Source organism: Tyto alba, unplaced genomic scaffold (assembly GCF_018691265.1).
Source record: "Tyto alba isolate M040663 unplaced genomic scaffold, T.alba_DEE_v4.0 Super-Scaffold_17, whole genome shotgun sequence".
NCBI lineage: Eukaryota > Metazoa > Chordata > Aves > Strigiformes > Tytonidae > Tyto > Tyto alba.
In genome coordinates this window covers 96,252-119,600 of record NW_024881279.1, presented here as the reverse complement: position 1 = coordinate 119,600, position 23,349 = coordinate 96,252, and the positions used below count along the sequence as shown (strand labels likewise).

Below are 23,349 nucleotides of genomic sequence, written 5' to 3'. Positions count from 1 at the left end.
CCACTCTCCCGGCACAGCGGTGTGGGCCGTTGACCAAGCGTACTTGCACATTCTCAGTGAAGTTGGCATCTGCCAGGAGAAATCCTATTAGGAAAGGAGAACAGGACACCCCTTGCCTTGCCAAAAAAAAAATAATATCCAAACCAGAAGCCAGAGTGAAAATACAGAGTCATTATGGTCATCCTGAGCAAGGGATGCAACCCACCAACCCTTCCAGAGGAGCATGGCTGTAAGGATGGACTTCAGCTGCAGCTTCATACCCAAAAATGGTGGTGACTCCTCCATGGAAGTGTGTGGACCAGGCAATGGAGACCAGGCCAGGGATTTGGGGTTGGGTGGTCCCCTTGAGACAGGGCTTGGCTTGCTTAGTGCCATGGGGAGTGGAGCGTGAAGGTTTTAATGATATGTTGGTTATGAATAGGGTGGGAACCTGTTGCGGGTTTGGGGAAAGGCCTGGCCAAAAAGAGGCTATGACCCTTTGCCAGGCCCCCTCCCCAAAACCCACATCTTTCCAGGTCTAACATCACTCCAGAGACAGCCAGATGCAAGACAGACCCTTCTGTCCGTCCATCCCCCCGATGCCCTGTGTCGCAGGATGGGATGTACTTGAGCACACCACGCTGGCATCTTCTCCATGGTGACACTTAGTCTGTCCCCAGGGAGGAGCTTGGCACTGGGCGATGTCCTTGCCCCCAGTGCAGCTCGTCATCCAGCCAGATGTGCTCCATCCCCTGCCTGAAGTGAGCCTGGCCGTGGGCTACCAGGGCTGCCCCACAACCCAGCTGCCTACACACCACCACCACGTCATTCAGGTCCCGGCCATTGTCACAGACTGTCCCCCACTGCCCGGCACGGAGCACCTCAACCCTCCTACTGCAGTGGTTCGGTCCTTGTACCTGGCAGACCTCTGCTACCTTTGGCCTGGCCTGGTCTGTGGGCAGAGAAGCGGGTGATGCAGCACTGAGGACAAAAGGACCACGTGTCCAGGGGAGGCTTTCTGGTGACAGCGGCTGGAGTGCAAACCTAAGGCAGATGCCAAGCCACAGTGGGACAGGAGGACAGATCCTGGCTTGAGTCCTGCCTGCAGATGTGCAGGCAGGCATAGCCCTTGGGGCTTCATAAGAACCACCAGGCACCTGCGTTTGGCCTGCAGACTCAGTCCCTGATGGGGAAGGGGAGAAATAAATCCCATTTCTTGGAGCCTTGCTGAGATACAGTGCAGCCCACATCACAAACCATGCACTGATGTCCTTTTTCCCCCCTTCCCTGCTCAGCTGTGCCAAGGGCAGTTGGATCTGGGCAGCTCCCCAGGTTACCAGGGTGTGGGGATGGGGGCCAACACTGTCTGGTGAGGGGACAAGCCCCCATGCCCTTGAAATCTCTTTCCTGCAGCCAATGCTTCTGAGGTCAGGTTGGAGAGGAGAAGGTTTAGGGAGGGGGCAGCTCCAAGCTGTGCTTTTAGGACCCCACAGGAACAAACATCACCTGCACAGACCACACTGGCATCCTCTTCGTGGGTGCAGCCGTTGCTTCCCCAGGGCCTGGCCCGACACTCCACAAGGGCGTTCTCCCTCCCACTGCAGGCGACACTGTTCAGCCAGATGGGATCCAGCCCCTTCCCAAAGGAAGCTCCTGTCGGGGCTGTGACGGCTGCCCCACAGCCCAGCTGCCGGCAGACCACCATCGCATCGCTCAGGTCCCAGCTGTGGTCGCAGATCGTCCCCCATCGCTCATTGTGAAAGATCTCCACCCTCCCGGCACAGCGATGTGGGCCGTCCACGAGCCGGACAGTCGATGTGTTGGTTGCATCAGTGCCTGGAAACACCACAGAAACATCACAATGGGTTGGGAACACATACGGTGCTCATAGCGATGCCTGGGGCTGGGGTAAAAGGACCCCCTACCCCAGGAAGGGCTTGACTATCCTGCTGCAGCATCACCCTGGAGGCAGCGAGATGCAGGATGGACACCCCCTGGCCCCAACCCAGGACACCCCATGTTGCAGGAGCAAGACATACCTAAACACACCACGCTGGCATCTTCTCTATGGTTGCAGTTACTCTGCCCCCAGGGACGGGCTCGGCACTGGCCAAGGGTGTCCTCGCTTCCAGTGCAGGCCATGTCATCCAACCAGATGAGTCCAGTCCCCTGCCCGAAACGAGCCCGGCCTGGGGCTGCCTCGGCTCTGCCGCATCCCAGCTGCCTGCACACCACTGTCGCATCATTCAGGTCCCAGCCGTCGTCGCAGACTGTCCCCCACTGCCCAGCGTTGAGCACCTCCACCCTCCCGGCGCAATGGTGTGGCCCATCCACCAGCCGCAGGTCAACTGAGCTGGAGTTGTCTGGTTTTGTGGAGAGAGAAATAGATGGGCACATGGCTGGAGGGCACCCCCATATCCCTGGACACCCCTCCTGCCAGCATCTCTGGGCCACCCCCTACCTTCAGCGCCCCGCGTGCCTCCAGGGAGGAGCAGGACAGGGCCAGCATTGGGGCGTTGGTAGCACTGAATACAAAAGGGATTGATGTGGCCGGGTGCTGCCATTTTACCAGGGGAACAAAACCCTGCATGATGCCTGACTGCAAGGTGCTGCAGGCTGCCCCAGGATCATAGACTCACTGAACAGTTTGGGTTGGAAGGGACCTTTTAAAGACCATCTAGTCCAACTCCCTTTCCATGGTACGTCTTCCACTAGAGCAGGTTGCTTAAAGCCCCATCCAACCAGGCTTTGAATACTTCCAGGATGGACTCAGAATGGTTTGAGCTGGAAGGGATCTTCAAAGATCACCTAGTCCAACCTCCTGCCAGTGGCAGGGACATCTTCCACTAGATCAGGGTCTTGAAGCCCCATTCAGCCGGACCTTGAACACTTCCAATGATGGGGCTTCTCTGGGCAACCTGTTTCAGTGTCTCAACACCCTCATCATAAAACATTTCTTCTTTACGTACAATCTAAATTTACACTCTTAGTTTAAAACTATTGCCCCGTGTGCTGTCACTACAGGCCTTGGTAAAAAGTCTCTCTCTTTCTTATAAGCCCCCTTTAAGCACTGGAAGGCCGCTATAAGGTCTCCCTGGAGTCTTCTCTTCTCCAGGCTGAATAACCCCAACGCTCAGCCTTTCTCCATAGGAGAGGTGTTCCAGCCCTCTGACCATTTTTGTGGCCTCCTCTGGACCTGCTCTAACATGTCCATGTCCTTCTTGTGCTGGGGACCCCAGAGCTGAGCACGGTACTCCGGGTGGGGTCTCACCAGAGCAGACTAGCGGGGGAGAATCATCTCCCTTGACCTGCTGGCCATGCTTCTTTGAATGCTGCCCAGGGTGCAATTCACATTTTGGGCTGCGAGTTCACATTGCTGGCTCAACTGTCCAACTTGTCACCCACCAGGGTCCCCATCCCTTTTCTGCAGAGCTGCTCTTCAAACCCTTCATACCCCAGTCTGTACTGATACTGGGGATTTCCTCAACTCAGGTGCAGGACCTTGCACTTGGCCTTGAGGTGAAGGTCCAGGAGATACACGTGGGTGAGAACTGCAGGAAGCCCCTACACCAGCCCTGCACATGACATCTCCCCTGAAAGGGGCCAGCTGTGTGCCCCTGGGTACCAGCAGGAGCTCTGCTTCCAGCCAGCCCCATCCCGGCTCTCACCTGAGCACACCACGCCGGCATCCTCCCCATGGTGGCAGTTGTGGACACCCCACATCTTGGCTTGGCACTCGGAGAAGTCAGTTTCCTTCCCAGTGCAGCTCACGTCGTCTAGCCAGATGGGGCCGGTCCCCCACCCAAACCGAGCTGAGCTGGGGGCCGAGAGGGCCACCCCGCAGCCCAGCTGCCGGCAGACCACCGCTGCGTCGCTCAGGTCCCAGCTGTCATCACAGACGGTCCCCCACTTGTTGTTATAAAACACCTCAACCCTCCCGGCGCACTTGCTCAAACCACCCACCAGGCGAAGCCTGGGGTTGAGGTCGATCTCTGAGCCTGAAAAATATCCCAAAATGGGCATTATTAGAGATATGCTTGTGCCTCTTAACATCTGCTGGGTTGGAGCGGGCAGGACATTTCCCACAACAGGTCTGGGTGGTGTTGCTGCAGTGAGTTTGTACGTCCCTTGCCCTTTATCAGGGACTTGCAGCAAAGCGAGCACAGGGATTTTTGCAGGGTAGAAAGAACTGCAGAAGATCTCTTCCACCAGTTACACCCTGAGGGTGGTTGCACTCTGGTTCAGAGATCAGGACAGGAGAGAGCACACATCTCCACCTGAGGGATGCCATGCTGGGAAGAAGGGATGCCCAAGGGTCCTTCCCAGTGTTTCTCTGTGTTTTCCTTCGTTTCCCCCTTGCTTGGAAGCTGCATCACCTAGTTCACCTGGTGCTACACACTTCTTGCCCTATAGGAAATGGCAAAGGTTCTTTTAATGGTTGTCCCTGTTCTGACTGCCTCTGACTGCTACATTGACCTGTCCATGGAGGTTGACCTTCTAAGGCCAAGGCTAGACTGGTAACAGCTAGCTCAAAAGTGTGTATCACATGAAAACAGCTGGTTCCATTTCATCTTTCTGCATTTATCTGTGCATCCTGGCATTTTACAGTGCTGGCAGCACAAGTCACTCTGCCTGCTTTTGAGCTGGGGCAGGGTGCTGTTGCATCTGCTGCCACTCAAGCAGCACCCATGCACCCTCCAGCTACTGCTCCCAAAGGGTGCAGGTGCTTCACCCCATGAAAACATCTTGGATACCTCCAGTGGTACCAGACACTGAGGCATGTCTTAAGCCATGCTGCTTTTTTCTCAGTGTATCATCCCATGTGTCTGAACACTGCTATTTTACTGCCCTTTCTAGTGATGTGGGCAATTTGTTGGCCAGCTTGTTCCCAAACTGTTCCCAGCCTTCAGAAGGATAGGGCTTGGTCTGTCTTACAAAGAAAACACGTGGTGAGGGTTACCTGAGCACACAACGCTGGCATCTTCCACATGGTTACATGCATGGTGTCCCCAAGGCTTGACTGGGCATTCAGCGAGGGTGGCTTCTGTTCCAAGGCAACTCACCCCATCTAGCCAGATGGGGCCAAGTCCTTCCCCAAAACCAGATAAACCTGGGGCTAACACGGCTGTCCCACAGCCCAGCTGCCGACACACCACGGCTGCGTCGTTCAGGTCCCAGCCATCATCGCAGATGGTCCCCCACTGCTGGTTGTGAAAGACCTCCACCCTCCCAGCACAGCGGTGAGGGCCATTCACCAGCTGCAGGGCTTCTGAGCTACCCGGGTCCAAATCTAAAAACAGAATCAGAGGACAATAAATCCTGTCCAGAAATGCCTGCCCATCAAGTGGCTGGAAATGCAGTGGACCTCCCCTTGCAAGGAGTCTTGCAAGGCCTCCACCAGCATATAGCATTTCTGCTACTGATGCACCCTGGGTGTGCATGCATGAGCACCCTTTGGGACAAGCCTGATAGGACCATGCCCAGTAGATTTTGAACTTGGCCAAGTTACCAAGGAGCTCCCACGATGTGAATATCCTCATGAGGACAAGCAGGTAAGGAGACACCAAGTGCATCGTGCACCTGAGCAAGGAATAGCCTAGTGAAGAGAAGGGACGCCCTGAGGACTAGATGCTGTGTGGTAGCATGGATCAAAAAAAAACAAAACAAAACACCACAGTGGCAGCTGCAACCCTGGTGTGCCAGGTCTCTTTACGTGTGGTGGAAAGCCTGTTTTATAGGCTTGAGATTTCTGGGAATCCCAGGCTGGGGTTTTCCAAGTACTTTTCTGGAGGGAAGCCAGTGGCGGGTAGACCTCAAAACAGAAAATGCCTTGTTCTTCCTAGTGCAACCACAGGAATAAGGGCTGGTTGAGCCAGGACAAGGAGGAGCTGGATGGGCGAATTTGGTCAGACTGCACAGCCTCCCCCAGGGGAGGACTGATCCTCAACTCACCGCCACTGACCTGTGGCCGCAGAGCACATGACGCCTGCGTGCCCCCTTGACTTGCAGCTCTTGGCGCCCCAGAGCTTGACCTTGCAATCAAAGAGGGCCCCCTCTGTCCCGGTGCACTCCACGGCATCCACCCAGATCAGACCATCTCCTGTCCCAAACCGGGTAGTCCCTGCAGCCGAGCGTGCTGCACCGCAGCCCAGCTGCCGACACACCACGTGGGCTTCAGCCAGGTCCCAGCCATCGGTGCAGATGCCCCCCCAGCGCTGATCATGAAACACTTCAACTCTCCCGGAGCATGGGTCTGAGCTGTTCACCAGGCGGAGGCTTCCGAGGTCAGAAATGCCTGATCCTGCAACATCAGGGAGCATACACACGTTAAGGAGATGATGCTTTCTGTCCCATGAAACCTCTGGCTGCCAACAATGGGTTTACACCAGAGGCTGAGTAGCACTGGGGGGTCAAGGATGCTTTCGTGGCAACACTTTGGGTCAAGGTTGATCTTGTGATGACAGAGAGGGCAGACCTTTGAAGTGTGGTGTAAACTGGGCCAAGTGATCTCCAAGGCTTCATTGGCATGGGCTTGACTAGACTATAGTCAAGAGACCTTATATAGTTTGCCCTCCTAAAGCAGACACATTGGGCAGGGTCCAGTCACCAAGATGTAGACATCCTTGTGCCATTTGGGACTTCTGGGATACCTCCACTGCCCTCCAGCTGCTGCTCCTGAAGGGCACAGGTTTTTCTGTAGGATCTATTAGCCCAGCTAGGGTGAGATAGCTACCTTCCCATGATGGGGCAACTGAATTCAATGCTGGCCATCTCGGTCAGTGACTCCCGGATCTTGAGCAAAGTCCATCCTGATATTAAGCAACCTGGTTGCAAGCCCGTGACCCCAGATTCTTAACAATCACTAAAAAGGGCTACGGGGTTACTCTGGCAGAAAGTCAGAGCTGGAGAGGAGAGAGAGGGATGGGAGATGGGCTCATGCAGCTCAGCATCACAGGGTACATCTACCATGGATCAAGGAAAGGTGTCAGAGAGTCCTCCCTGACTATAATGGAAGAAGACTCATTTGTACTGCAGTCTGCCCTGCTGTGAAGAAGTAGGTGGCTGTGTTGTAATTTGCTTGATGGGAATGGTCTCTGGCCTGTGATAACTGCCAGGATTTGTGGTAAATAACATCAGCCAAAAGCATGCTGGAGACCATATTTTTAGCAATAGCCATGTAAATGGGCAAGGTGTTTGTTTTTCTTGGAATTTAATGTCTGTGTACATCTGCCCTCTTCCACCAGGATGGACCATGAGAGGCTGACTTCAGATGAAAGAGTCTCCAGGCTGGCTGCAAGCTCTTTCTGCATCACAAGACCTTGCACTCATAGGGGAAAGGAGAGTCAGACTCCAGTGCAGGAGGACCATGGTAAGTTTTGCCATGGTGCTCCCAATGCCATGACAAATGATGGTTACCTGAGCACACCACGCTGGCATCTTCTCCATGCTCGCATCCATGGACACCCCAGCCCTTGGCTCTGCATTCGGAGAGGGCTGCCTCAGTCCCCATGCAGCGCACATCGTCCAGCCAGATGGGTCCCTGTCCCTCCCCGAAGTGAGCCCGCCGTGGAGCCGATATCACCATCCCACAGTCCAGCTGCTGGCACACCACTTTGGCATCCGCGAAGTCCCAGCTGTCATCACACACCGTCCCCCATTTCTCATTGTGAAACACCTCAACCCTCCCGGCACAGCGACCTGGGCCATCCACCAGCCGGACTGGGGCGAAGCTGGAAACATCTGAGCCTGCAAACAGGCAGGGAGATGCTCAGAGCATCCAGCCCCTTCATGGGAGGAGGAAGGACCTTGCATTTTGGTGCTGCTTGGTCACATCTCCTCTGAACCCATAACATCTCATCCCCACCTCATGGAGGAACTTCTCAAAGGGTTTAGGGGTACTTGACTCAGCAGGAAGTGGGTTGAAGCTGGCACCTTGCTCCCAAGTGGGATGGGGGAAATTACCAGTGCATCCTGACCCGCTACTGGTGCTGGAGTGATACCCACCTGAGCATACCACGCTGGCATGCTTTCCATGGCCACAGCTGCTCTCTCCCCATGGGCTCGCTTGGCATTTCGTAAGGGCTGGCTCTGTCCCCTGGCAGTTCACATTGTCCAGCCAGATGCGTGAGGGCCCAGCACCAAAGTCCACCCCCTCCAATGCTGGCAGTGCCGTCCCACAGCCCAGCTGCTGGCACACGACCTTGGCGTCCTGCTTATCCCAGCCATTGTTGCAGACGGCTCCCCACTCCTCCTGGTGAAGCACCTCGACTCTGCCAGTGCAGCGGTGTGAGCCATTTGCCAGCCGGAGATGAGCTGGCTCAGGGATGATTGAGTCTGCAAACACCCGAGAGAGGTATTAATGCCTTCAGACAGTCACCAGTTTCCCTCCATGCTTATCCTATTGCACTTAAGCTCCCTGTCTCTCTTCAAGCTGCCAAAAGGCACAGAGGAGGGTAGCACAGGAAGGGTGAAACCCAAAACTCTCCTCAGGATAACCCTCCACCAGAGCATCTCCCTACAGGTGGTGGTCCACACAGGTCCTGCATCCTCCTGGACCCCTGCCTCACTCCCTGCAAGAACTGCTTGCCAGGCAGGTTCCTTTTGATGAGCTTCTCTGCAATTAGTTGGTCTTGTTGTTGGAGCTGGAGGCTTCTCAGAGGGGTGGGAAACAGGGGTTTCTATAGGAACGACTCCCACCGCCTTAAATAAACACCTTGGAATGGGAAGAGCAGCCCTCCAATGGGACCACCAGGTGCAGGGAGGGTCCAGGAAAACCCCACTGGCTGCTGATGCTGACCCCCAGTCTTACCTAGGGGTGCAGACCTACCATCACGACCCCCCCGCTTCCTACCACCTTGTGTGGAGTGATGCCAAAGGAACATTGGTCACCTGAGCAAACAACGCCAGCATCTTCCCCATGGTAGCAATTATTGATGCCCCACGGTCGGGCCCGGCAGGCAGACAGCATGTTCTCCATCCCAGTGCAATTCGTCTCATCCATCCAGATGATGCCGTCCCCACGCCCAAACTGACCCCCCCCGGGGGCTGACAGCGCTCGCCCACAGTCCAGCTGCCGGCAGACGACCTCGGCATCCAGCAGGTCCCAGTTGTCATCACACACGGTCCCCCACTGCTTGTTATGGAACACCTCAACCCTGCCAGCACAGCGGCTGCCATAGTTCACCAGACGGACCTGGTCGCCCTCTAAATTACCTAAAAGAGGGAAATATGGGGAACGGCTGGCATGCTGTGACCCCTGGGTAAGGAAAACAGCCCTGGTACCTTCTCAAGTCTGAGTGTTCCACCAAGTGCTGCAGGCATGTCTAATCACCACAAAAAATGGATCTGGCTGATCCCCAGGGTCTGCTGGCTAAGGGGCGAGAGGATGCAAGCTGCACTGCAGCAGCATCCCACCTGCTCGCATCGGCACTGACCCCTCCAGGAGGATGCACAAAATTTTTCCAGCCCTCCAGACGCCCCATGACACCCGGTGATGGAAACACCCACAAAGAGGACATGTTGTCCAGGGCTGCTTGGAGAGGCAGAAAATCAAGGTGATGAACCAAGACCCATCAGTTCTCATGCCACGTCAGTGTCGAGGGGATTACCTGCACACACCACTCCAGCTTCTCTCCCATGATGACAAGTGCTGTTGCCCCAGGACTTTGTCTTGCATGCAGAGAGAGCAGTCTCTGTGCCCACACAGCTCACGCTGTTGGGCCACATTTGCCGGGGTCCTTGCCCAAAATGTGACCTGCCAGCTGCCGACAGTGCTCTCCCGCAGCCCAGTTGCCTGCACACCACTCGTGCCTCGGCCAGACTCCAGCCCTCGTCACAAAAGGCTGCCCAGGTGCCATTGTGGATGACCTCCACCCTGCCTTCACAGTGCGTCGAACCGTTGGCCAGGCGGAGCTCGGTGGCCATGGACACCCCTGAAGCTGCCAACAACATGCAAAGATAAGTGCACCGAGAGAGCCGTGGCTGTTTCTGCCCCAGCCTGAGCATCCTCTGTGTGCAGTGAGTGCCCAAGCTGGAGACTGAGTGCCTGCAATGCTCAGCATCCTCTTAAAAGTGAATTTTGAGGGGTGGCTTTGCAAAGGAGATTTATTGGAAAGACACTTTATTGCAAAGTCACCTTATCGCAAAGTCACTGTGTCGCAAAGACACCTTACTGCAGTCACATTATCATAGAATCATAGAATGGTTTGAGTTGAAAGGGACCTTTGAAGGTCATCTAGTCCAACCCCCCTGCCATAAGCAGGGACGTCTTCAACTAGATCAGCTTGCTCAAAGCCCCATCCAACCTGACCTTGAATGTTTCCAGGGATGGGGCATCTACCACCTCTCTGGTCAACCTGTTCCAGTGTTTCACCACCCTCATCATAAAGAAGTTCTTCTTTATATCTAGTCTGAATCTACCCTCTTTTAGTTTAAAACCATTACCACTTGTCCTATCGCATCAGGGCCTATGAAAAGGTCTGTCCTCATCTTACTTTTAAGCCCCTTCTAAGTATTTAAAGGCTGCAAGAAATTGTTCTCAGAGCCTTCTCTTCCCCAGGCTGAACAACCCCAAAACTCTCAGCCTGTCCTCATAGGAGAGGTCCTCCACCCCTCTGATCATTTTGTGGCCTCCTTTGGACCCTCTCCAACAGCTCCATGTCTTTTCTGTACTGATGACCCCAGAGTTGGATGCAGAGCTGGGTGCATGGGTCTCATGAGAACAGAGTAGAGGGGGAGAATCATCTCCCTCAACCTGCTGGCCACACTTTTCTTGACGCAGCCCAGGATACAGTTGGCTTTCTGGGCTGCGAGCTCACATTGCTGGCTCACATCCAGCTTTTCATCCACCAGTACCCTGAAGTCCTTCTCTGCAGAGCTGCTCTTGATCCCTTCACGCTCCAGCCTGTACTGATACTGGGGGTTGGCCCTGCCCAGGTGCAGGAGCTTTTTGCAAAGGCACTTTATTGCAAAGTCACCTTATTGCAAAGGCACTTTGCTGCTCTCTGCCTTGCAGGCCAAGTTAAAGAGCTGAGCTACACACACATCAAAAACTCCATCAGAAGGCCTGCATTGCAGGTGATGGGAGGGACAGACCTGGCCCGGCTGGATGGGCAGGAACTGGGGAGGGTGAGTTATGCCTGCAGAAAGTTTTGCTTGGTGCAGCCTAGTTGCCCCCAAGGTAAACCAGGCTCTGGGGTAGGTCCTTGGTAATTCAATCACGTGACTGAAAATGAATGGCCCTTTGCTGTTCCTGCACCTTAGCACTGGATCCACAGCAGCAGGAGGTGGGTGAAGGCTTTGCAGGGCCACTTTTCCACCTGGATGCTGCAGGTGCTCCCCAGAGTTGTAAAGGGGATGCCGGGGGCAAGCACCATGGGGGGATGCAGGAGCCATTCCATGATCCCTTAGGAAACCCTGAAAGTATGATGTTGACCCCTCATGCCCCTCGGGGTGAGTTACCTGAACATATCACTCCAGCATCCTCCCCGTGGAAGCAGTTGTTGTCCCCCCATGCGCTGGCCCGGCAGTTGAAGATGGTGTCCTCAGTGCCAGTGCAGTTTACCTCGTCCAACCAGATGGGATCGTGGCCCCTCCCAAAGCGAGCCCCACTGGTGGCTGACAGCGCTGTGCCGCATCCCAGCTGGCGGCAGACCACCGCCGCATCCGCCAGGTCCCAGCCGTCATCGCAGACCGTCCCCCACATGTGATTGTGAAGCACCTCCACCCTCCCGGCGCAGCGGTTGGGGCCATTGAGCAGCTGGAGGGTGCCCAGGGAGGTGATGCTGGAGTCTGCAGGTACCCCAAGAGGACAATTGGAGAAGGGTTGTGCAGCCCTGCTGGTAGATCAGGAAGGGATGCAGGGGTGGAGGTGGTGCACAGCCAGATGGCTGCTGTCCTGGGCTACCTGAGCACTCAACGCTGGCGTCCTCTACGTGGTAACAGTTGTGTTCCCCCCATGGCCTGGCTCGGCATTCAGACAGGTCCCTTTCCTCTCCGGTGCAGTTGACCTCATCCAACCAGATCTGTCCTGTCCCTTCTCCGTACCGAGCTCCTGGTGCCACTGACAGCACTGTCCCACAGCCCAGCTGCCGGCACACGACCCGGCCCTCAGGGGAACCCCAGCCATCGTCGCACACTGTCCCCCACGTCCCATTGTGGAGTACCTCCACCCGCCCGGCACATCGGCCGGGGCCACCCACCAGGCGAAGGAACCCCCCTGGGATCTCAGCAGCTGCGCCTGCAAAGCCAGGATAGGAAAGAGGAGGGGAGGTGAAATCCTGGGCGTGAATAGAGCTCAGCTGATCATATATCTAAGATAGTTACTGCCTCCCAAAAAGGGTTTCAGAGGTGGTGTTGACCATCCCAGGCCTGCTCCGGGCATCGCAGATGGCTCTGGGGAGCTGTAGTCAACTGAGACCCATCTCTGCATCTAAACCCTGAATTTAATCATCTTAACCTCAGTGTGGATCCCACACCCCAGGAGCCCTTTTCTTGCTCATGTAACAGGCACAAAAAAGTGGGTATTTGAGCTCAGGCATGTTTTCGTACGGGCAGCCAGCAGCAAAGATGGAGCTTTGCCATCAAGAGTGGGTAATGCCTTGGGGTTCAGCTGCATGGCAAGTTTGTGGGAATGGGTGGAAAAGTGCTTGAGCTAAGGGTATTGGCAATGTGCAAGACCCACAGCGTGACGCTGCCACTGGTCCCATAGGCACGCTTTTGCAAGAGAGCTAACCAAAGGGAGATGGTGCAGAAGGAGACGTAGCTGAACGTTAGTCACGTGGAGAGCTCAACTGGGTCAGCAGAAAAAAAGATCAAGAGGGATATGATTGCAGTGTGTAAATAAGCTTGTTGACCGTGGATAATGATTTCTGAAGTGCTCAGGCATTGATCTGTGCACGGGTCTGACCATCAGCGAGCAAGGGGCCAGATATAGCGCTTGGGAAGTCATAGGGCCCAGAAAGAGACAAAAACAGGTTAAAAATCACATCCCTGAGTCACTCAAATACAAACAGCATCTGGACAGCTGTGGCACACTGCATGCAGGTGTGCCCAGATTAACTCCTTCATGCAGGCTGCGCAGCAGGGAGCAGTAAAGCATCTTTGCAATCAAGTGTCTTTGCAATAAACCCCTTTGCAAACCCCCCCCTTAAAATTCACTTCTACAAGGAGGCTATTGGGGGATGCACTGGGGGCACTTCTTCTACAGTTTGCACGTTCTCCTGTCCCCAGGGTAAGAGCACAGTCCTGACGATGGCTGGCTCTTCTCTTTCACCCTTTCCCTGTGCACTTTTTTGCTCTCCTTCCTTATTTTTACTAGGATCATCGAGGCTACCCTGTGATAATCAATAAATCAACCCTGAAGCTGAGACTTAGCCAATCTTACTGATAGATTTCTTGGCATGTTTCTTTCAATCACTGCCTGGTCACATGTGCATTGGCTGCGCTTGAGTGGACAAGTCCCAGCCGAGATGTCTCCAGTCAGCCAGGAGATACTGAATGTTGAAGAGGCAAACACTCTACTGAATTTTCCAGGAGCAGAATTAAAAAAAAAAAAAAAAAAAAAAAAATGTGGGAAGATTGTACTGTAAATGAATAGATCACCAAAGAAGGAGGAAACCCAAGGACACAAGTGAGTTAAGGCAAAATTTTAGTTCCAAGAGGCAGTGGTACAAACTGGCCTTAGCCGCTAATCAGCCTGGAAATGAAAATGAAATCTCTACCAGCTGGGAAAGCACATTCCTAATCTTGCTCACTTCAAACCTGATTAGATGAGTGTTTCTGCTTGTGCCCTTGGTAAATGTGAAACAGGACCAAAAAGGTTTCCCAAATCAAATAATCAGCTTCTGCTCTGAGCCTGGCCATCTTGGGCAAAGCCCTGAGCCCTTTCTTAACCATTTCCAAAGCAGAGCTGCCGTTGAACCATCGGCATGATATTGCTCTTGCAGCAGAGCTCTTTCCCATCCTTGCACCAACGTCTGAGAGCAAACCATGTCTGTAGAGAAGGGACCTGTAGGGTCTGCACCTTCCTTACGGCTCCACCCGAGCATGAGAAGGGACATGTCTCTTGCCGGCATCTTGCCTGTCTGCCCTGTTAGCCCAGAAAGGATTCACTTCCTTGTGCTGCACATTCATGAGACACCCAGCCCTGTCCTGGCAATGTGGGTCCCTACTTGTTCACCTCTCCATCATACAGGGAGCCACCCCTGTTAATGCACACTGCTGGTGGGTTTGGCCAAGCCTCCTCAGTCCTGTAATACCATGAGTTTGCCATGTACGGTCCAGGATAAGCCAAGATTAAAGCAGGGCAGGAGGCTGTGGCCAGCTGGGAGACAGCTTCAGGATCAGGCATGCTTCCCTCCACTCTTGTAATGATCACAAGCCTTTAATTATGGGGCACAAGCCTTTGAGTATGGGGCAAAACCATGTGTGCAGAAGTAGACCTGCAATGCATGGCTCTTGGAGTGCAGCAGAGCTAGCTGAGCTCCTGACTTCATGTAAAAAGCCTTTCACCTGCCTCCAAAGCCATTCATAAGCCATTCCCCCCTACCCCGGGCCCCCAGGTGAAGCCCAGGACCACTGACCAGCCTCTGCTGTGCTCCACCCAGTGCTAGCTGAGCAGGCTGGAGGAGCTGACATGGTTGATGGGCTCCCTGCAGTTATCAGCAAAGCGAATGCCACTCACCCCAAAGGCACACCATCAAGACGAGGGTTCCTGTGCTCTTGGCCCCACCACAGGTGGGTTGGTTTCTGTCCCTGGGGTGTCTGGATGAGGGATGGAGACCACCCAGCACCCCCATGTTTGCAGCCTAGCCACAGGCTGCAGGTTGGAGTAGATTGTCCTTGTGAGAGATGCCAGCTGAGCCCAGTGTCCCACTGGCCAACTGGGAGGGCAGACTGGGATTTCTGCAGTGACTCCTCCTCTTCCTCTTCCCTGCTCCCCCCTGGGAGTTTCACCTCCTGGGAAGCTCTGCCAGGATTTGACGTGCTGCCCCATGCAGTGGCCATTCTTGTCATCGGGTTGCGAAACAGCGAACGGTTCCAGGAAAGCATGTGGCAAACAAAACCCTCTCCACACTCAGGTCCCATCTCATACATGCCAGCCCCTGTGGACACCATGCCTGGCCTGATGCATACTAGTACAAGATACCTACTTTCAACAAGATAAATCAAGCCTTTATACACAGAACTGCAGAAATAGAGCTACATCAGCTAATTAGGAAGTGTCTCATTGGGTTTGGGGGCATAAGGGACCATCTGCTGCAAGAAAATGGGTCTATAACGGCTGGAAATAGCTTTATTGTGGATGCTGGAGACAGCACCTGCACTGTAGCCATTTGCTATCAGGCGTGTCTGGACACTATCCGTGATGGGAAAGGGTCTCGCACCCCTCTTGCGATGCTTTCAATGGCTCAGTCGAATTTGGAAAATGAGGGGAACTGCCATTTTCTTATCCCACTGTGGCTGCACTTGCAAGACCCCAAAGGGTCCCTTTTGAGTTAGCAGTTTGCTTCCCGATTGCTATTACGCAGATGATGCTCCAGGCATGCTCCTTGCAAATCGCTGCTCCAAGCATGTCCTGAGATGCTGGAAGGATGAAATAGTTTGCTGTCCTCTCATCCCTTTGTGGTGACGTGCTCAAATTGTGTAAGCAAAGGGCTCGAAGGCAGAGCAGCATGACACTGGAAAGAATGAGTTTTGCAAAAGGGTCATCAAATTCACATGACTCATTGCTCCAAATGGGAGGGTTCAGATGAGGATGGGTGCTGTGCTGGTGGTACATTGAAGGTGGGGCTTCCACTGAGCAAAGATGTGGCCCCTACCAGAAACAGGGTGGCTGGTTCTGCCCATGACCGTGCAAAAATAAGAAGCAAAACCAGAGCATGTAATGGGAAGAGGACAGCATGGCCAGGAAGGTCTCAGACTGTTTAACCTGTTCAGCAAAACCTGAGATGAGTAGTAGAGTGGAGAGTAGCTTGCTGCCTGTAGGAAGATCAAACAGGAGAAACCCAAAGCCCAGAGGCATGCAGAGCTAGGGCTGAAGACCAAAAGGGAAAAAAAGGTGCACTGAGCAAAGGCACAAGAATGAGCAGGTGAAAATTAGTTTGGAAATCAGTCAGAACTCATAAAAAGTCCAGCAGCTGGAAAAGGTGACTGTATTCATGTGTACTGAGGCTCAGTGAGCCCAAGGACTTTGTTCCCCTTCTTTGCAAACAACCAGGCTAGCAGCAAAGAGATCCCCAACACTGACTGGCATGGAAACGCTGTGAACTGTCGTTCACAGCTGATGCAACTCTGGGCAAGGATGTTTCTGCTGGGGCTGTTTTCACAGTATGGACAAACAGCCGGTCTGGATGTGAGTCATGGTCCTATGTCCCTTCTGCTCTTTTGAATTTGAGAGCTGTGTCCCGCTGGGACGTCTGAAACCCCTTTTTGAGATACTGCTGTCCCTGCAGAGTACCTCCGCAGAGTAACCCATGGCCTGAGCTGGGATCTATCAGGTGCTGGTCCTGCATTTGGAGCCCTGAAGAGCATCAACTCGTCCCAGCTTTATCAGAACAATCCTCTCCAAACGGTACGCATATTTTGTTGCACAAAACTGGGTCCAAGCTCCTGTTTTCCCCTATTCTGAGGACACTCTATTCAGAGCTAGAAGGAGCCCTGGGCCTTTGATGTGAACTTTGGGCCAGGCAAGGATGGAAGACGAGGTCTGCTGGGGTATCCGGTGGGAAGATGAGAAGGTTCAGGTGCCAGCAGGAGGATGAGAAACCCTGAAGTCCCAGGACTGATGGATGTGCATGGAGGATCAGAAGATGGCCTTGTGGCCACGTGTTGGGGCCACCTGTGGCCACCCGGCCAGGGGGGCTTAGGACAAGTAGCAAGACACAAACGGGTCACAAGCTGCAAGTCGCTGGCTGGGAGGGAAGGAGAGGCTGGACCTGAAGGGCATTGAAATACATGCCATGACTCTTTCATTACGTGAGTCTTCTCCCTGCTGCCTCTTGCACCAACTCTTCCCTTCCATGCCCCTGTGCGGAGCTTGGCTCACAAGGCACACCTTCATCACAACCAGGTCAAGCTTGTGGTCCCTTCATTCCCTCCCCATGGCACTGTGACAGTGCTCTGACCATGGCCACTCCTGGCTCCACCAAAGTGGTGGACGGTTTGGGACTCAGGCCTGACTCCATGGGATGCTCCATTAGGAACGTGAACCTTCCTCGGTGGTGGCCAGGGCTATCTCACCCAACATTAGCAATCCGGAGTCTCCTGTATCTGACGCCATTGTCTACAATCCCTCTATAACCAAGGGGCCTGTTCTTTCATCACTTCACCTTGCCAAGTCACTTCGTGTCCCTCAGTCTGTATCATGCTGCACTCTCGTTCTTTTGGGTTTCAGGGTTTTTACTGGTATTCAAATGTGGATTGAATAAACACAATGGGTGAGGGACTTCTCACCCTGTTCTGGACAAGCTTTTAAGCGGCTTCTTCATCTTGCAAAGGTGGTTGCGTACAGTGCAGGAGAGCACCCTGCTTGCTTGCTCCTGGATCAGGCAGTAATCCTCACTTCCATGGGAGTTTAGGGGAAAAGGTGTGATCCTGTTGGGAATGAGGTGAGGGTGATGGCACTGGGTGCCACTGCAGATGATGCTACAGGGGGTTGTAGGGATTATAGGGTGCTATAGGGCTGGGAATAGGAATTATAGCGGTTATAGGTCTGGGAATAAGAGGAGTCTCTGCAGATGTGTTTAGGATGCTGGAGCCTACTCAGAAGACCATATAGGGGTTATTCTGAGAAGACCTTGCTTGGAGACTGAGGGACTTCATGGTGCTGCATGGAGGAACTGGGACACACAGAGGCTCGGTGCAGTGAGCTGGGGGCTATGGGGCACACAGGGCGAGGGTCTCCGCTCTGCCAGAACAGGGCTCTCTCTGCTGACCAGCGCAGTGACTGCTCTGTTCTTCTTCCACGGAATGGGGTCTTCTCGGGTCTTGAGGGAACCTTGCCTTTGACACCAGGAGCGTGGCTGCCTAAGCCTCGTGTGACGTCCTGGTGTCCTCTGTCTTCTTTATAAGTGGCTCGTCTGCAAAATGAAGGAGCAGGGTGGTGCATGGAAGGTGCAATCTCCAGCCCCAGGTTGGGGTGCATCCAGGCCAGCCAGGAGTGCAGCTAGCTCCACAAGCAGCCCGAGTGCACCACCACACTCTGGTCCTGCTCTTACCTGGGGAGCGTCCAGCCCATCTTCCACACCTTGTCCACAGGTACAGGACCAAGAGGGTCCCGCAGAGCATTGCCCCTGTGCCGAGTAGGCCTGCCAGCACCGAGCAGGACTGTGTGAGGTCTGCGGGAAGAGTGAAGCTCAGAGGGGTCTGGTTGGATGGCCTGACCCTCTCTGCCCCTCTCACCCTTGCCTTCTGTTGCATGTTTTTTGGGACTTGCAACATCCTCCCTCACTGCCCGTTTGGGTGCTGGGCCTGACCCTCAACAGCAGGAGTGACAGATCACCCTCTGCTTCAGGAGGGTGGGTGCATGGCACTCCCCCTTTGGGCTGATGCCAACAGAGCATGTCCACCAGGGATGCTCGGATCTCCATGCCCACTGAGATGCCGTCACCCAGTTGGTCCCACTCTGCTGCTCGGGATAAACAGCCACTGCCCATCTAACATCTCCCAGCAAAAAGGTTTATGGCAACACTTCTGCCTGCCTGGCAGGAGGCCAAGAATGGGATGGAGATAGGAGCCTCTACCCTACCTGCACTGTGTTTGCCCTGCTGCAGGCAGAGCGGGTGACGGGGGATCCCGGTGCTCACCTTCCTGCTCTGCACACACCACAGCGGCTGCCAACCCCTGCCTGCACGGCCCCGGACCCATCCCTCTCTGCTGGCACTCCAGGAGCAGTGACTCGGTTCCCCGGCAGCTCAACCCCTCCAGCAAGCTATGGCTATCCTCCCGGCTGAGCTGGGCTCCGATGGGCGCCGACTGGGCTGGACCACAGCCCAGCTGCCTGCAGACCACCTCGGCTTCCAGCAAGCTCCAGCTGCTGCCGCACACCCCGTGCCAGGTCGCGTTGTAGAGCACCTCCACCCGCCCTGCGCACGGACCAGGACCATCTTTCAACCGCAGCTGCAAGGGGTTCGTGCCTGCAAGGAAGAGCGCAAGGGCGTGAGGTCACCCCTAAGACCCCACATGGTGATGACAGCTTCTGACTTGTTCCTGGGCATTTTTTTCTGCTGCCCTGCTGAAGGCAAGCCACCAGCACCCGTGACCAGCTACAAGGCATGGCTTGCCTTACTCCATTCCCTTGTACAAGATGCCTCAATAAGCAATGTCACCACAGGAGACCCACACACACCTCCCCAGTGGAACTGGACTTCTGCATCCAGGAAAGGTGCACCTGGATTCTGTTTTTTTAAGGAAGGTTTTGCCCATCCCAGGATGCTGGCACTGATGAGTATAACTCCCACCTCAGGCAGCGTGGCATTTTTGATCAATACCAAGCCAATTGTCTGGGTGAAAGCTGACTTCTGCTCTGATGCTGGGGATGGGGAAGAGCGAGCAGAGAGGAGAAAGCCTGGCCCAGCCTTGGGGTAGAACAGCAGCTCCAGCACCCACCAAGCCCCACCTCGGATGGACACCAACCCTCCTGGCTCACCCGCACCAGTCCCTGCAGCCTGGTGTTACCTGAGCACACCACACCAGCATCCTCGCTGTGGCCGCAGTTGTGCTCTCCCCAGGTGCTCAGCTCACACTCGGTGAGGGCAGACTCAGTCCCCAGGCAGTGAACACCGTCCTGCCAGATGGGATCCACTCCTGGCCCGAAATGAGCCGAGCCTGGTGCTGACAGCGCTGTCCCGCAGCCCAGCTGCCTGCACACGACATCAGCATCATGGATGTCCCAGGTGTCATCACACACGGTCCCCCACTTGTGGTCATGAAAGACCTCGACTCTCCCCAGGCAGCTATTTGAGCCATTTACCAGCCGCAGTGGGCGCTGCCCCGAAGTGTCCACGTCTGTGAAGAGAGCAAGGGGCACATTCATGCCTGACCATCATCTGCGGCTCCAGCTGGGCTTTGCAACATGCTGAGCTGTGGGAAAATCAGCACATCCTTCCACTGTGTGCAGCCTCCATCTGCCTGGGAAAGGTGCTACACCAAGAGGGCTGGCTTGGGATTTGCTTCTCATTGGGCTGAATAAAGAGGGGTCACAGCTCCAGAGCTTGGGGCTTGGAGCCTGGGAAAGGGTTCTGGGATCTGGGAATGAGTATGGGAGGGTCCTGGGATCAACAGAGGACTATGGGCGGGAGGGGGGCCCTGGGATCAACAGGGACCATGGTGGGTGGTAGGAAGCATTGCCTGATGAACTTGTGTAGCTGGAGTGATCGGAAAGGGGAGAGGTAGGAGAAGGGCTTGCTCTCCCTACACAAAACCATCCTAATAGCACGCTGGGGGCTCACAGCCTGTGCTGACAGAGGGAAGAGCATCAGCCACTGTGGCATTCATGGCCTCCTCTCAATTTAATTTTTATTTTTTAAACCCGAGTGGGGTAAAGGCACCCATCCCTCCTGGCTACCTGGGATGCAGTTGAGCTGAACCTGCACCCCATCCTGCACACCATTTATCCCAGCTAAGGTGGATTACCTGAGCACACTACACCAGCATCTTCTTGGTGGTCACAGCTGCTGGATCCCCATGGCCTGGCCTGGCATTCAGAGAGGGTGGCTTCTGTCCCCGTGCAGTTCACTTCATCCAGCCAGATGCGGCCGGACCCGTGCCCGAAATGGGCAGATCCCAGAGCCGAGACGGCTGTCCCACAGCCCAGCTGCCGGCAGACCACTGCCGCCTCAGCCAGGCTCCAGCCGTTGTCACACACCGTCCCCCACTGATGGTGGTGGAGCACCTCCACGCGCCCTGCGCAGCGGCTGGGACCGTTCTCCAGGCGCAGATGAGCTGGTGTGTCAGTGACTGTGCCTGCTTGTGATACGAGACACAAGAGGAGCGTCAGAACGGGTCTCCCCCAAAGTACTTCTTCTTGCCAGCATGGTGAGACCCACACCAGAGGCTGCTCTGCTGTGTTTTGCACAGGGGGTTCCCACGTCCACAAAGAGATGTTGAGGACTATCTAAAATGTGGGGCTAAACATCTCAGGTGTGGGCAAAACCAGCCATGCAATCTCAGAGCCTGTGCACATTCGACAGGAGCGTAAGTAAACCATAAATGGCTGTAATCCCTTTTTTCAGTCCTCCTGGCTGGCCATCCATGAACCCTCCCCACAGCCACAGCATTCCCCCAAAGGGAGACACTTCCTTCAGCCCCCCACTGCCACTGCCCCTTCTTCAAAAAGGCTTCTGGGCTCCCCCACCCCATCTTTTCATAGCCTGGGGGCTACTGGTCCCAGTAGTGTGGCGGGTTGGGACCTTGCTAGGAGCATCTAGCACCCAGCGTGGTGCTTCCCCTCGCTCCTTGGTGCCCACGGGAGCACACTTTTTGCACGTTGCCCAGTGGGCATTGTTCCCGTCCTATTACCCCTGCTGGGCCTTACTTTCATGGACCTGTGTGCTAAAGAGTGCCAGCGTGGCATCTTGCTGGAGACGGGACAAGGGGGACAAGGTCACCCACCCATGTGTCTGCTGCCCAGCTCATGGCTGCAGCTGTGAAAGCGGTATGAATCCCCAGAGCAGAGCAGCCTCCACTGAACCTCTCCTCCTGGTCCACAAGCATGATGTTACCTGTGCAGGCAACGCTGGCGTCTTCTCCATGGTGGCAGTTGTTGACACCCCAAGGCCTGGCCAGGCACTCGGACAGGGCAGCTTCGGTCCCACTGCACTGGACATTGTCCAGCCAAATGGGGCCCGATCCCTCGCCAAAGTGAGCTGCGCCGTAGCCTGACACCGCCATCCCGCAGCCCAGCTGCCGGCACACCACGGCAGCATCAGCGAAGCTCCAGTCGTCATCGCACACGGTTCCCCACTGGTGGTCATGCATCACCTCTACTCTTCCAGAGCAGCGGTTCGGGCCATTTACCAGGCGGAGCTCTGCAGGAGCAGCGTGGGTGGTCACAGGGTGGCTGGATGAGTCTACAGAGGGCACAAGAGGTGCACCATGAAAACCCCCTTGCCCCTCATTGCTGCAGGACCATTCTGCACTCCACTGCAGTTGTGGACTGCACCCAGTGGTTACCAATGTGTAGCCACCTTGGGACTGGGACAGGGATGATTCCACATGGTCCCAGGAACACGTGGTCCTTCCAGCTGTGGCTGGAGATCCTAATGGTGCTGGGACCGTGTCCTCTTTGCCAGTGGAGGTGACAAGCCAGGAGGCTCAGCACACTTGTGTGCTAAGGTCCGGTGGGACAATTGTGGCACCTGTGGTTCCAGTATCTACCAGTTGCCATGAGTACATGCACCTCGATCAGCTACCAAAGCTCCATGGTTTTGGAACTCCAAGCTTTTGGGGCCTCACAGTTTGTGCCCATAAAAGAGTGTTCTCTATCTGATTGCAGCTCGCCAGAGGCAAAGGCACGGAACCCATCCTGTCTCTCATGTTGGTGATGGGGAGGAGGACTGTGGGTGTCTCCTCCTGGCTGTTCTCTCCCCTGCCTAAGGCTGCGTCTCACAGTGCCTGCCTGCAACACACAACGGGTCTTGAGCCCTGCCTGTGCCCACAAAACATGCAACCACAGTAACGCACCCCTGGTCCTGCTCACCATGGAGGTGTGTGATACGCAAGGGGTCCTTACGCCTCTCCCAGGGGTGATTCATCATCTCAGGAATGTGGAATTAAAAGAGAAAACTTTTTCAAGCCTGCTTCCCAAACTGTTCCCTAGCCTGCAGTCCCTTGTACGGGACAAACAACAAAACCATCCCTTGCTGGAGCCGGTGATGGTTTTGGAAAAACTGGTGGGTCAACACTCCTTGCGAGGGAATTGCTTTGTGGACCATGTGTCGTTGTGCCCGCCCCACCCTATAAGTTCCATGGGGCATTACCTGAGCACACCACACCGGCATCTTCTCCGTGGTGGCAGTTATTCTTTCCCCAGCCCTTCGTCCTGCAGTAAGACAGGGCGACCTCTGTCCCCGTGCAGTTGACGTCGTCCAGCCAGATGGGACCGGACCCTGCCCTGAAATGCCCGGCCCCAGGGGCGGACAATGCCGTGCCACAGCCCAGCTGCCGGCACACCACGCTGGCATCCTCCAGGTCCCAGTGGTCATCGCAGACTGTTCCCCACCAGCCCTCGTAGAAGACCTCGACCCTGCCAGCGCAGCGGTGCGGGCCATCTGACAGGCGGAGGGGAGCCCGCTGGGAAGTAACTGGGTCTGCAAGAGGGATACAGAGAGAATTCAGTTGGAAAAGCAGCACTGGGAAAGGCTGCTTCGC

At 55.1% G+C, this 23,349-nt stretch overlaps 1 protein-coding gene across 1 annotated transcript in view; it reads right to left on the bottom strand.

The window, feature by feature from the left end:
* Positions 1-7,288: 7,288 nt before the first annotated feature.
* Positions 7,289-23,349, bottom strand: part of LOC104358131 (deleted in malignant brain tumors 1 protein) — a 39,256-nt gene continuing 23,195 nt past the window's right edge. Inside the window, 13 exon segments of the mRNA XM_042790476.1 lie at positions 7,289-7,725; positions 7,984-8,313; positions 8,869-9,192; positions 9,588-9,911; positions 11,440-11,813; positions 11,869-12,217; positions 17,983-18,059; positions 18,198-18,317; positions 18,899-19,115; positions 19,657-19,986; positions 20,614-20,937; positions 21,702-22,007; positions 22,935-23,288. Coding sequence (XP_042646410.1) covers positions 7,289-7,725; positions 7,984-8,313; positions 8,869-9,192; positions 9,588-9,911; positions 11,440-11,813; positions 11,869-12,217; positions 17,983-18,059; positions 18,198-18,317; positions 18,899-19,115; positions 19,657-19,986; positions 20,614-20,937; positions 21,702-22,007; positions 22,935-23,288 — 3,866 coding nt within the window.